The 15,414-nt window shown below is 38.0% G+C and overlaps 1 protein-coding gene across 3 annotated transcripts in view; it reads left to right on the forward strand.

Annotated features, from left to right (window-relative positions):
- NPAS3 (neuronal PAS domain protein 3) overlaps positions 1–14,859 on the forward strand; it is a gene marked incomplete at its 3' end in the record, with an annotated part of 610,700 nt that extends 595,841 nt beyond the window's left edge. For all 3 annotated transcript variants that reach the window (XM_082761139.1, XM_082761140.1, XM_082761138.1), the window contains 3 exons: positions 7,327–7,474; positions 10,662–10,777; positions 13,550–14,859. In XM_082761139.1, the coding sequence (XP_082617265.1) occupies positions 7,327–7,474; positions 10,662–10,777; positions 13,550–14,859 (1,574 nt within the window). The remainder of the gene's footprint in view (positions 1–7,326; positions 7,475–10,661; positions 10,778–13,549) is intronic.
- Between the last annotated feature and the right edge of the window lie 555 nt (positions 14,860–15,414).

The following is a 15,414-nucleotide window of genomic DNA, read 5'->3' on the forward strand; positions in this document are numbered from 1 at the left end:
AATTATTATTATTCTTTTTACAAGTGAAGTGAAGTGGTTTAAAAGGGACAACATGCTTTAAATGCGTCTTATGTAGTTCACTGCCAGTAATAGTGAGATGATGATAAACATCTGTAGTGGTTTTAAGGACATTTGAACATTCAGTTGTGCCATGCAACCATGACATTGTGTTGTGGATCCCTTTCCTCTAGTGATTAGTCTGACAAAACCATATTCATTTCACTCAGTACAAGCATCCAAATAGGGACTCCTAATACAGAAATGAAAGCATGTTTAAAGGGATAGTATCATCTCATGTGGAACTGACCATCTTTAATCTATGCAATTGAGAATGAAAATTAATATAGTTGCCAATCTACTTCTGTATTTTGGTCAGCCCCAGTGAAACTTCTTTTTCCTTTCCTATTCATAGAAGATGTAGCTGTGTATAGTACACTGATATATTTGGTATGGAAAGGGTTATGTTCTAAAGTCATTAATCTTACATAGATTTTCATATGACGGACATTAATATTAGTGGAGAGATGGAGGACAGATTTAAGCTTCTTGAGCAAGCAGGGCCAAATTTCTCCTCTGATGTTGCATTTTAGTAGCTGAAGGCAAAATTTGGATCTGGGATTTCATTTTCCCCTCCAGTTTGAACAGACAGAGTTCATTAATGATAATGGAAGTTCTCTCTGAAGTTGGTGTTCAAAGCGGGCTTGGGTTTCTAAAGGACCGTTTCAATATTAGCAGAAGGAAATCACTTTATGGCAGGATTGAAGTTTTAAAAGTCATGGGGAGACAGACAAATCATGAGGGAGAGGAAAAGTTAAGAAAGAGAGAAGAAAACCTAGAGAATCCTAGGTAGAAAAATCTAGAGTTTGTTTTTTCAATCCAGTTCATTATTAAATAAACTTAATTTGCTTATTTACATCCTTTCTATCTGTTAAACAACAGAAGAATTTTCTGACATGCATGATGTAAGCTTCTATAAAAGAGTGCATCTAGTGTTCACTGACTTAGATATTATGATTCTGTCATTACGTTTGATCAATACACACATAATGTTTTAAAATAAACATCCAATCTGGCATTATATATTTTTGTTAATAGTTATTGTTAAACATGCATTTTCACGATTAGAAAACTGCAATTTTAAATGATGGACCATGGGTAAATGGTATGTAATAACCATCATGAAAGGAGGATGGGAAAAAAAGATTCAGATTTTCTAAATGGCTGATTAACGATTTGAGTAGTGGTTTGGTTTTGCTTTTAGTTTTTCCCTGCAAGATTGTTGATACTTATTTTTGCCTGATTTGTCAGGCATTTATGTATGTAACATTTCCATGCTGGAAGATTTAACAATATTCCATACTGCAGAAGTAAGCAATGAATCAGTTGCTATACAAAGCATTTTTAGAGTAAAAGTATATGCTTAAAATAAGTATTCCAGGTGAATAGAGAATTTAAGTGGGAGTTTGGGTACCAGTGACGTACAGTTTTCTCTCATGACTATGAACTGCTACTTCCTGATCAACTTTGGAAAAGATGAATTTATGTCCAGCAATTATTACTGTCTAATATCTATAGCAGGAGAGCAGCCAAGGTCTCAGGTCAATGTTACTGACACAGTACACTGAATACACCTCATTCTACTCAGACACAAAAAAGATGTTCTTTGTATGGCATTCAGGCCTTTTTCATGCTGTACAGTTTAAGTAAAATATTTTCTAAAGCCTCATAGAACCGACATTTTTCTAAACAGTTACCATATTTTATTTTTTCTTAAGAGAACTGTGTTGAGAGACTTGAAGTCACCCAGAGCTGGTAAGCAATTGTCTGCAGTGATGGCAGGTAGAGCAACATGACCCATGGAGACTTATTGTGGTGGTATTCTCCAAGCAATCTGCTTGGCCCCACTTTTGACTTGGTGTTGAGAAAGCACGTTTGCACACAGCCCTTGCCTACATCCCTTCTTCTTTACCCCATGAGAATAGCAGGTACTAAATCAAAGTGTTGAATTGTACAGGTGACATATTTGCTCACAGTATGTCTACAGGTCCTCTGTCATCTATCTCATAATGCTGTTTAAGTAACAAACATCATTTAGCATTGCCAAATATTCTTCAGTACTTTTTTTTTTTCATTGCTAAAATCCAGTCTGTGGATGCCTACTATTTAAAACATCTCACTAATTGCAAAATCTATAGAAAAGTCCTTACAACATCAAAGACTCACTTGATCCTTGGAGCTGTTATAAATGAAAAACTGTCTCTGTTACAAGCAAATAAGGCACTTAATGCACTCTTTCTGGCTGTGATGCTCTTTTTCCTGTGGGTTTTGAAAATGACCTTCCTGTAAGCATCAAGGACTGTAACTTTTCAGATAAAGAAACTTGTTCTTGTTTTAAGTCTATGCCAGGTTCATTCCCCTATAGCCCACAGTTTTCAAAAGCAGAAGAAGAAGTAATCCAGAATTTAAAAAATAATAATAATATAAAAAAAAACCCTTCTGTTTCCAGAACGAAGTTACCCTGTCAGCTTGCCTTGGGCCTTAGGTGGAGAAGTGGAGATTAAAGAGTCAGTATTCCTTTTCATGTTTCATCTGCCAGTTTTGTGAATGTAGAAGGAGTACTTGTGGCTGCAGCTAAGTATCCAACCGTGGTATTAAGTATGGCATTTTCATCCTCTTGCAGTAAATTAAAAACATTCTTATAAGTTTATTACAAGGGGAATTCAGTATCAATACCATACAGTCATTGATAAAGGTATTTCAAGGAGAAGGCTGAATAGCACAGCAGATGTAACCTCAATATTTTCACCAATTATAAAGAACCTCTTTGTGAAGCTGTGTGAATATGTAAGATGATCTCATCATTTCCTATTTACTCAATACTTACCTGAATACGCAATATAGTGTAGCTTTTAAATGCATATGCACATGAGTAAAATGTCCTTTTGTAAGAGACTTTGCTAAAAGACTGCTTTTGATATACAGTTTCTTCATCTCCTCTTCAAACTGAATTAAGCTACTTCCTTCTTCTGAAACACAACTCACTATTTAGAAGCTTTGGCTTTGATTTCTCAGAACAGCCTTACAGGAAGAAACCATGCTCTTTTTCTTTTTGTAACCATATTTCTGAAGACAAACTTGTACTGATTTATTTTGATTTTCTAACAGAAATAGGTTCCTGCAAAGAACACTGACTGTTTCTTCTTCTCCCCCCTCCTTCACTCCACTACTACAAGAATATTGCTGTGCGCAAAGCTACCAAGGAAAACTGAAATCCCTCTGTTGGGAACTGTGTACATAGCAATATATTCATACTTTGACAAAGAAGTGAGATTTTTTTTTTAGTTCTTAGCATGACATACTGTGCATTTCTTGCATGTTAATTGCTGAATTCAAACTAAGTAAATAGGTAGTGTTTCAGCAAATTTTATTCAAGTTTAGCATCCACCATTTCAGGGAATATCTATGTGCAGCTGATGTAAAGGTAACTAGTTGTAAAACATTAACCTTCGGTAATTACCTTTAACTAAAGGGTTTATAAAGATATGTATACATGAATATATAATTATATATGTCATCTCATTCCTCCTGTGTAGGATTTGTTTCATTCTCTTGTTCACAGTTATACTCATTGTAAAGTTTGCTCCTGACATGTATTCAGCTGAAAAGCCAGGTTTTTTTAAAGATTTCTCTGTATTTCCACACAATTTGGCTTAGTAACAAGATCGGGTTTTTTTCTCCTTTTTCCTATAAACATTTAACTCCCATTTACATTTTGGAGACATGCATTTGTTGGCAGAAGAAACCGAGTCTGTAAGAGAAGTCACCTTCCCCACTATTCTTACAAATAGACTGACACACCCAATCCTGCACAATCACATCTCACTTCGGTTATCTTTGCCATCCTGCTGATGTGGTCCCAACTCTCACTTTCCCAATATTGCTTTGTATGCCAGACTGGGTACTCCATGTATACTTTCACACTAGCAAATAAAAGCTTAAAACTCTATGCATTTCTCAGTGTACAAAAGTATAGGCCTGAACTCAGCAAGGGAATTGCCTTAAATACAGTCTGATTAAGTTCAGGATGTGGTCCAAATGACATTACTTTTTCATAAGCTTATGCTAAACTGAAATGTGCAATCCATTGCTAGTAACAAAAAATAACTTCACAAGCACAGCTTAGGTTGGACTAATTCTGTACTTTCATTTATTCTCAAAACCAGTAACTTTTATTAATGGACTCCCCGTACCCGCAAGCTGAAGATCCTCAAAATGAAACCGAATTTCCTCAGTAACAATAGGCTATTAGTAAAGCAGACAGATTTCTCTTCCTGTTTTCTCAAAGTTCTCATTTAATTCCTAAGTTGCTTCTTGGCAGTGTCAACAGTTAAAAATACTATAAATTAGAAAGCATTTCAATTGTTTTCATTTTTTCTGTTTCAGCACATTGAGAAATTTCTTACCAAGCTATAGAATGATCTTTCAGACCTGGGTTGGGGGCTGTCTAGTGCACTCTCAGAGGAGATAAGAACCAGATTTAGCAGCACAGCACAGCTGGTCTGCCAGAGAATCTCTTTACAGAGAGAATTTTTATATTGAATCATGGGACTTCCTTCAGAGCTTGGTCCACAAATCTCTCATATGAAACGTGCTTTAGACAGTTGCAGGGAGGAATATTCTGTATATGTGGTAATATATCTGAGCTGGCCAAATAGAGGGTGGGAATTTGCAGGTAGATGAACTTCATGTAAAGTTTATTTTCAAGACAGTATTTCAAATGTTCTTTGGATGCACAGCTACTTGGGAGCCTGAACTGTGGCTGTAGATAGTTCACATGCACCTCAGATGCATTGAATTCTTTTTCTTGAAAAAGCAAGCACCTTTTCCTTCAGAAATAACTTGCAGGGTATTAATTTTGCCTTTTTCCATAGTTCTGAAATGAGCAGTCAGTGCAGCTCATGACACAGACTTTTCCAGTAGTGCTACAACCGATATAAATGGCACTGGAGGAGGCAATGACTTGTCTAGGATGAAATGGACTTGAAAGGTCTGGAGGATCTGGGTGCCCGTAGTTACCACTGTGCAGAACTGCAGTGTCCTCTTCAGTCACTGGCTAGTGGCTCACTTTGACTTTCAAATGTGCATGTGGGCAGTTGCAAGGATTCATCTTTTACTATTGGTACAGCATGGTAAACTCCTTAGATAAAAAATGTTATAAAGAACAGGACAGTATAATTAATAGACACAGGTGCAGATAGAATTTACTAGTTTCTGCCTGCAACCATAGGTGTACAGCTTTCAAGAGAAGAGACAATATCACTCCAGACTTCCAGGCATATCAATATTACTGTCAGCTGTAAACAAGAGCATTTTGAATGTTCTATTTTACTGAAATGGAAAAGTCTACCATAATCAAAATCTACAGCAGTTTCGTCCCTTATTCTTCATAACTAATAAAGTTGGACTAATTTATGTGAGATTGTTTTCTTAAATGGGATGCAACATTGGTTTGACAGAAATGCTGGGTAATCAGTTGTTAATATTTTATCTTTATTCTGCTGTATAATGAGGTTTTGAAGCCAATGAATTATCATTGCAGAACATTTGGAGCTTGGAATGCAAAAATAAAAATATAGGGAAACTTGTGGATGTTTCCACAAATTCTGTGCTAGAATCAAACCTAGTTGACTAGATGCTGCTGAAAAACAACAGGACCCAGATCACAAGCATTTGTTCATATTGCAGCTGAACCTTACACTGAACTTTTAACAGGCACTTTTTTATTCAATAGTTGAAAAATCAGAGTTGAGGGGGGCCCTCCAAGGTAGGAGAGAATCTGTTTTTTTAGGACTGTCTTTATAAATATCTTTTTCCATAGATACATGTTGTACATGGATTTAGATATAGCTACATTCGTATGTATAATTAGGGGTATAGACATTTGGTTAACTTGAAAGCTCCTGTGTCATTTGTCACATTTATGGTAGGAACTTTAACTGCCTTACATACTTATTCTTTTCCAAAGTGACTTTTTTCTTTTCCCTCTTAAAAAAAAAATAAAAAAATAAAAATGTACTTCATGAAACTATTGTATATGAAGCACTTATTAGCCGTAATTAAATGGACAATATGAATTTACTACATCTTTAGGACTCTGGCTTGTTCTGGTTTAGAGCAAGATGATTAATGCAAATACATATTACTTGAGATAACCATTTAGCAGCTAATTTAGCCAAATTTATTACAGCAGTTAGAGGTTTTTCATTTTAGCAGACGGAGACAAGGACATGACAAAAGCAGAAGGTGTATATGAATGCACACTGCCCTCTAGTGCACAAAGCTTTATGGGATTAGTGAGAAATGCAGACGAGAGTAAGTAACAATAGTACCTAGATTTTTTTACATTTTCTTTAAAATATTCAGCATCCTTCCTCTGAAAGATTGGTATTTCATCCCTTTTTCCTGACACCGAGGAATCAAACACAAACCAAACCCATTTCAACATGGCAATATTTTGGTTGAAGATTTACTTTAAGCATCTGTATTTTAAGCCTACTTTCTGTGAGCATATAATAACACCATTTCCCATTACTGACTGCTTTTACTTGTTTCTCTGTTTCCTAGCATATTTCAAACGTTGGAGAGAGCTGTCACTCTTTGGCTCTAGCCGAGTCACTCTGTGCCTCCCTTAGGCCTCTTTCTCAGTCTGCTGGCGGATTTACTTTGCTTCGGTAGAAAGTAAATTCTCCCAAGACTTTCCCCCTACTGACCAGTGGAGATTTGGTTCATCTGAGAACTGTAAATTCTGTTTGACAAGATCAAAGAAACAGATGTATAAGTTCAGTAGTTGATATAGCCTGCAATAAGGAGAAATGATCAAAGCAGCAGGGGTAGAGTATCTTCCCAAACCTTTCAAATATCCAGAATCTCAAAGAGGTCTACCTAGGAGCTATGAATAAATCACATATAAATTTGCCTCTTTTTTTCTTTTTCTTTTTTACAATCTGACATTGAGTGCATTGAAAATGTCCACACAGCAATAAGTATTCTGTGAACCAAAGAGATTTGTAGTTCTTTTTACTTTTCTTCTTCCACTAGAGTTTCCAAAAACAGATTAAAATTATACTTTAAAAGCTTGTAAAACATACAACAAGTTATACTGAGCTTCAGATCCTGTGTGTCATCTCATTGGCATGCTGCATTAAACCTAAAAGAAGTTGAGCATCTTTTGCTCATACATGTGGCATGTTGAACAGTGAAGATCATTTTACTACAGCTCTAACATGCAATATATCTTGTTTCTGTTTTGTTTGTATTTTTCCTCAGTGCTGAATAAGGGTCAGTGTGTAACAAAGTATTACCGCTGGATGCAGAAGAATGGAGGTTATATCTGGATACAGTCTAGTGCAACTATAGCTGTTAATGCCAAGAACGCAAGTGAGAAGAATATCATCTGGGTCAACTACCTTCTCAGGTATGTTTTTGAGTCCTTTCTCTCACTTGAACTGCCCTCTCTGTTGCTTGACTATGCTGGTGAGACTTTTGGGGAAAAAAACAATTGCCTGCTGGAGAGAGTTAATGAGAACAACTTTTTCATATGGTCCACCTCAAAATGAATGCCATTTGGTTGAATGCATTAAGATATTGGTCATGTCTCTGTACACTGAAATATTTTTGAATTATTACACTGCTTTAGTCTTCAAATAAACCTTCTTTCATTTTATTGCATGCCTTTTGCTACCCAACCTCAGCTGAAATGTAAAAAAGATTCACGCCAACTTGCAGTGTCTGTGTTACAAAATCTGTTATGAAGTGTTGGGCACTGGTTTATTTGGTTATTGAAAATGCATAGAAGCAAACTTCCTTCAAAAACCTGTCTCTGACAGGTGTTCACCTCTCAGTCCAGAGAGAGGAATTTTCTTAGAAGAAAAGCCTTGAAATAATTTGTTCCTGTAACCATCAAATGGCATTCACCTTGAAAAAGTAAACTGGGATTCACAAACAAAAATAGCTCTTAAGACTATTTAAAATGGAAATAATGAGAGACTCTTCCTTGAGAAATTATTTTTTACTAAGCACAAGTGTTTTTAAAGGGCTGGTTACTGAGCTCAAGGAAAGACCAACAGTCAGTGAGACAGTGAATTATAAACCTGACCTTTCTCATCTGAAAATACCTTTCAGCACATTCTGTTATGTGAAAGTGTTCAATAAGATTGGGGGATTTTCTGTTTCATTCCAGAGCAGAACAAACAAACAAATAAAATTTGAAACCTTGAGATTGTCGTGAAATGCAATTGTCATTTTCTGGCCTGTTCTCCTTTTAAGTTGCTTGTCATGGTTTGTTACATTCCCTTTGATGCCATGAGAGTTCAAAGTGATGTCTAGGGGTTAGATTGTGACTTATTATGCCAAGTCCAGCAAGCCCTGAAGAGACCATGCCTGCCTAAACTTGCATGTTGAAATACTTCTGATTCCCCTCTTGGGGAATCAACCCTTTGCAGGAGAGCATTGAGGGATACTGTGGGAAGCCTTACACAGTGATAGAATGTAAACTGGGGCTTGGATGGTTCTGTCCTGCTATGTTTGAGCTTGGGCATTTCCAAATATATCCTTATCCTGCTTATTTTTTTCTTCCCTCTTCTTTAAAACAAGGTGTACACTCAACAGAGTGAAGCATTAGCTTAGCCTACAGAAGAGGGGTTGAATGCAGCATTTCAAGAGTTCAGCTTAAACCTGCCAGCTCTACACTGGAAGTGCTTCAGTGTCCCAGTCCTAGCAGGGCTTCAAACTGCCCAGAAATGTGCTCATTTTCTAACTGGAAAAGTGGGCCATAAAAAATTATAAACAGTTGCCTCTGTCCCCATTGCTGCTTTTCAGACACTGAGGGAGCCTAGTCCACAAACATTATTTTATCTATTTTCTCTACCAACAGAGTAAATCTAACAGAGAGAGAGAGAGACAAGCAGTGTGGTCTTACTCAAGGCTGCTCCCAGAACTTGATTTTTCTGCTGGCCTGTTAGAGAAAGATTAACGTCTTCAGTGAATTTGTGTTTTTAATTTAGATTTCTCCCAGTCCTGGAACCCATGAAAGATCCAAATGTCCAAACCATATTTTAATGACAGATCAAGGCATAATTAGGTCTACTCTTAGCAGGAGTACTGGTCTGTATACATTTCCATGCATTAGAAAGTATGATTCAGCTGTCTGTAAAAGGATAGACTAATTATAGTGACAAGGAGGATTAATGCTGTTCTTGTTCTAGCAACTTGTTATTCACAGTGTGAAAGCCCTCAAACATCTTTTGCTTGGAGGGGGCAAATCTGGGGACTGCCCTGGGATGCAACAGAATAAAGTCACTTTGTCAGGACAAAACCATAAAGATGGTAATCGTAAGAATGGCATTTCAATGTGAACTGTGTGAACTCTGAATTTTCACAGTACACTGTAATAGGCTGAATATGGGCACAATGTCATTGTGATAGTGTGTCAGTCACCGCTAGTGCTGCCTCACATTGTTCTACACAGGACTGCAGATTTTCTGCTCTATCACAGGGCTGGAATTTGAGCTGCTTAGAAATGCTCACCTATTCAAAAATGGTTAAAGACTTTGTTTATTTTCAACATTCCTATGCCACTTATGTATAGCTGTCTGTGTTCCCCTATCTTTGCACTGGTTTGTGAAAGGAACATTTTAGAATGTGAAAACCGAGAAAAAGCTTAGGATTTTTTTCAGTTTGTCTGGTAATGTAGCTTTTTTACATTGCAGTCATGTTCATTGCTAACAAGTCACAGGTGAGCACCACATGAGCAGATGAAGATATGATTATAATGGGTGTGTTGACAGTTCTTTATCCCTAACATATGCATCTTAACATGCACATGTGCATCTGTCATACAGTCAGAGTGGTTGCTTTTGGTTTGTTGGTGATGTGGATGCGTGTGTGCAGTGTTTTAAAAATATATATCATTTTTACTTATTTCTTGGCCAAACTCTTCAGAGCAGTAGTCATTTCCTTTAGCTCTAACTGATCACTTTCTTACTAACTTTATGTATGGTCTGTTTGATTAAACTGTTGGGAGACAGGACATTTAGAAAAACAGGTATTGAAAGGGCTCTGGCAAGGTTGATAAAGAACATTGTTACAGAGATAACTCTAATAGGCATTGGTGGTGGAAGAGAAACAGATTGAAAAAGTTAAAACACACTCCCTGTCCTTCCAGGCACAGTAATGGGATTGAAATCGAGATATTCTCTTCTTGGATGATGATAGAGTGTAGTTCTACTAGATATCACACAAGCCATGGTGTCCCACTGTGGTGTTTAGCTGCCCAGCATGGTAAAACCACCACAGTCCTTTTTGAGTAAGAATACTTTGTTAGCTCTAAAACTTCACTAGAATGAAACAGTTTTTAAACCTGGTCAATATAAATATTTGACAAGACTATTAAAATAAACCATCATAAAATCATTGCTGTAAAGCTCTGAGGAAACAAAAATGTGTGTGGTGTTTTTTGTTTGTTTTTTGTTGGTTTGTTTGTTTGCTTGCTCTGCTATTCTTCCTATTTATGTTCTTTGTTCCTGAACTTTGATATGACAAGAGGATAAAAACATGAAACTGCAAATCATTCAACTTGTATATATTTGCTGTCTCTTCTTCAGTAACCCAGAATACAAGGACACTCCTATGGATATTGCACAACTTCCTCATCTGCCAGAGAAAACCTCAGAATCCTCAGAGACCTCTGACTCTGAATCGGACTCAAAGGACAACTCAGGTAACACACATGGTGCATCTTTACACCCACAAAAGATCTGTATCAAGAATGCCACATGGTTGCCTTTACAATTGCTTATACTTCTCAAAAGTATATAATCTTTTAATAGCTTCAGCATTTCCACAGTATCTCCATTTCTGCAGTTTTTCTATTCGTACAGTGGATACATTCTTGCTTACATTGCACTGAACTAAATAATTGGTTCCCCAGCTAAGCTTCTTGAACAGGTGTTGTGCCTTATGCAAGGGCCCAGAATTGTAACAGTTGAATATAATTCAAGTTCTTATCTTTCAAAAGTAGTCATACTTTCTGAATATAAATCTCTACTGTCAGTCTTTATGACACTTTTTGCTGTATAAATGCTTTTTTTTTTTTATTAGCCTCACTAGGGGGCAGTGAAGATTGCAAAATCTGTGGGTTTTCTTGGGTTAAAAGAATTAGATTTTATTAGAAGGTATGGGTTCAAGTACTTGTTTCTGAGCTCTTTAAGTGTGGGACTTCAGCTGTTTTTTAAAAGCTAAATGTAATTGTCAGGCTCAATGTATAAATTAGTCATACAGGTGGTCCAGTGCACAGATGGTTCACACATTCTCCATTAGTTTTAAAAATGATTACCTAGGCACAAACTGGCTTTTAAAGCTGGTTTTTAAAGAGTATGGTTGCCTGTGGCCCAAGAACTGAGGATGTTTCTTCACTTTGACATAGCATGCGTTATGTATCTGATTCATCTCTCATGTCTATGATAACACTCAAAAAATATTGGAGAAAATGGATTGCATTGACATAAATCAAGCAAAAGCAAGAGGAACGCATCACAGTGTTACATTATATGATATGGCTGTCCCCTTTTCATCTTTTGCATTTATTTGTTCTCCTTTGACAGCTTGGTTTGATGGTTTAAGTCAACCTTAGGCACCTATACAGGCTTGACACCTACCACAACTGAGAATCTCTTCACCCATTCTGAGTGCTTCTTTATACTGCCTTGTTCCTACATAGCCACATAACGCAGATATGGTTACAAGTTTGCATTTCCCATGTGCACTGTAAGTTTCTCCAGGTGAGAAGTGCACATACAGTCATGACTCCTAAGGCTGACAGTACAAGAGAGCATTCTTCAAAGGTGCACAGCTTCAAAGGTATACAGCTCAGAAGATGTCTGGAAGTTTGGTAGGCAGCAGGAGCAGAGGGTTTCTCCTTACAAAAAAATAAAAACAAAAAATAAACAGAAATAGCAAGGGACCTGAAATCAGAGCAGCGTCTTGGATGCAACCAAGTTCAGATCAAGCTCTGATAAAATCCCAGGCAAATTGTTTGCAGTTTTAGACTAATTCACCCTAAGCCCACACTTAACCAATCAGAAACCATAGTTTTAAAAATCAGTATATTCCAAAAAACAATAAATAAATAAATAGAAATTGTAAGAGAAACTCGGCCCTAAATAGAACAAAAAGCTGGCTCCAATTTAGGGTTTTGTGGCTGTTAATTTGCTTCGGTGTGTTTTGTTTTTCAATATGAAAGGTCTTAGGTCTTTCTGTTGCTAAGGACTCAAGCAAAAGTCTCTTTAAGTAACTTAAATGAAATAAATGTAAAATCCATTGCTCTGAATCCTCAGGCAGCTTCCCTGTCAAGCCTACCTGCTCCACCATTTCTGGCAAACTGTTTTGTATTGACGTGGTTCCAAGGGGTAACCAATCTTTAAAGGAAAACTGGCCCTTCCCTTCTCCTCCTAAAACAAGTATACTGAAAAGGGTAGTACTTGGCCCTGATGAGTGAAAAAAAAAATCTTTTATTTCCCAACAAAAGATTTCTGGCTGTTCTGTAAAAGACAGGGTCTCCTGAAGCCTTTCATGACCCTTTCAAACACAGTATGATAATGGAGAGTATTCTTTCTCAGAGCTGCTTTGGCTGTCTGAGTCCAGTGGACTAGAGTGTTTATCTCATCTGTATTTGAATTAGGAAGAAATCTAAAACAACTAAAAGAATTCAGGCAAGAAGAGTGACAGTTTCTCAGTGCTGTAGCTGGGCAGTTTTCAATGGCCCTTAGATGATTTGGATCAATCAAAAACTTAATTCAGTGCCTGAATCTTTTTTCTTTTTTTTTTTTTTCTTGCCCTTCAAGGGAAAATGAAAAGACAGTCTAGCAACGTAACAAAATTGTTTTAACTGGTTTATTCATTAAGATTTAGGCATATATGACCTGCTTCTCCTCTCACACTGGAGGAGATCGGCAGTAATTCCACTGAAGTCAGAGACACTCTGCCGCTTCAGAAGTGGCAAAGGTGAAGGAAAATGAGATGAGAGGACTAAGAATCCTCATTAGTTAATAGTGCTACATCTTGTTGCCTTCCCACTTTAGGAGAACACAGAAGTGAAAGAACAATCATAATGGTCATAATGGGATTGTTCACTGACTCCTCTTTGGATGAGGCAGCTCCAGGGCTGTTGTGCTCACAGTGGTCAAAATAGTTCCTGCTGAGACAGCAGATGGAAAGGCTCCCTCTGTCAAGGTGCCTGAGATCATATTCAAAGAAATTTCAGGCCATGTAGCATCAGCTTTTAGCGTGTTTGACAGTCCTGAGTCAGAGAGATTCCTGGTGATCAAAACTCTCCCAACACAATGTAGTACGCAAATGTGGATCTACAGAAGAGAACACCTGTTGCAGAAACGTTTACAGCAATCAGATCTCATTGGTAGGTCGAAACCTGGACTTGTGCTGTAATATTACGTTCTTGTTGCTAACGGTTTGTTTCACTTTCCTTTTGCTTCAGAGGACAATGAGAACTCAAAGTCAGATGAGAAAGGAAACCAGTCAGAAAACAGTGAAGACCCTGAATCCGACAGGAAAAAGTCAGGAAATCAGTCGGATAATGAAATGAACTGCAACGATGATGGGAACAGCTCCAGCAACCAGGACAGCAGGGACAGTGATGACAGCTTTGAAAACTCTGACTTTGAGAATCAAAAGGCCCCTGAGGACAGTTTTGGCACTCTTGGCTCTATGCAGATCAAGGTGGAGCGTTATGTTGAGAGTGAGTCAGACCTGCGGTTGCAGAACTGTGAATCACTGACTTCGGACAGTGCCAAGGACTCAGACAGTGCAGGGGAAGTAAATGCCCAGTCTTCCAGCAAACATCAAAAAAGGAAGAAGAGGAGAAAAAAGCAAAAGGGAGGCAGCATGACCCGGAGAAGGCTGTCAAGCACCTCAAGCCCAAATGGACTTGACTCAGCTTTGGTGGACCAGCCCCAGCTGCTCTCGTCGCCAAACAGTGCCTCAGTGCTCAAAATTAAAACAGAAATCTCAGAACCTATCAATTTTGATAATGATAGCAGTATTTGGAATTACCCACCCAACAGGGAAATCTCAAGGAATGAATCACCCTACAGTATGACCAAGCCCCCCAGCTCCGAGCACTTCCCTTCCCCTCAAGCCAGCAGTAGTTTACATGTCTCCATTCCAGACTCTGTTCTCACCCCACCAGGGACTGAAAATACTGCCAGCCGTAAAACTCAGTTCAGCACCTCATCCAACTCAGCCTTGGCTCCTGTGTCCTCTGACCCTTTGTCACCCCCGCTTTCAGCATCTCCACGGGACAAACATCCAGGAGGTCCCACAACTTCCAACTCTTTGTTGTACACTGGGGATCTGGAAGCCCTTCAGAGGTTACAAGCAGGCAATGTGGTGCTTCCTTTGGTTCACAGGGTAACAGGAACCCTTGCCGCGACCAGCACTGCTGCTCAGAGGGTCTACACCACTGGCACTATCCGGTATGCTCCAGCTGAAGTTACTTTAGCCATGCAGGGCAACCTCCTTCCCAACACCCATGCTGTTAACTTTGTTGATGTTAACAGCCCCAGCTTTGGGCTGGATCCTAAAACACCGATGGAAATGCTCTACCACCACGTTCACCGACTCAATATGTCGGGACCGTTTGGAAGTGCTGTGAGCGGGGCCAGTCTGACCCAAATGCCTGCAGGGAATGTGTTCACGACTGCCGAAGGACTTTTTTCCACTCTTCCATTTCCTGTGTACAGCAATGGCATTCATACTACACAGACTCTGGAACGGAAAGAGGATTGAAATATGACCACATACTGTGTTCAGTGTTATACTCTGAGGCATAGACTGTGTTTTAATTTAGACCTTTAATTCTAGCACTTTGAATTTGAGCAGGTCAGCTTATTCTCTCAATATGATGGTCCGCATTTCATTCCCTTTCTCTTTAACTTGACTTATTCTTTAATGTAAAGATATTTTTTTATTTTTGCCTTCAGAGAGTCGAAGTACCAGTTGCCTGCCATTTTGTCTTCTTCTAAGATGTGTGTTTTTTCCTTTGCATCTTTATTAAGATGCCTTTAATATGTGTATGCCTCTGCCATAGAATACTCAGTGTTGTGGTAAAGAGATTTTAAAGTGACAACCATTGGTTTTACTTCAAAATGATCTTGATATGATCAAGATTAAAAGAGACAAGCATAAACAATGTGCCCTGTTTGACTAAGTCAAATGAAAAGGGGTTTTTGTTCCTAATTCCTTTAAAATAGGGGATAGTATTTTAGAATTTTATGCAGAGTTTAATTCTCTTTTTATGGTTAAGATTTTCTTACTTGCACATAAAATAATTTGGGTTCTTAA

This window comes from Aythya marila (genome assembly GCF_965140915.1).
Source record: "Aythya marila genome assembly, chromosome: 5".
Taxonomy (NCBI): Eukaryota; Metazoa; Chordata; class Aves; order Anseriformes; family Anatidae; genus Aythya; species Aythya marila.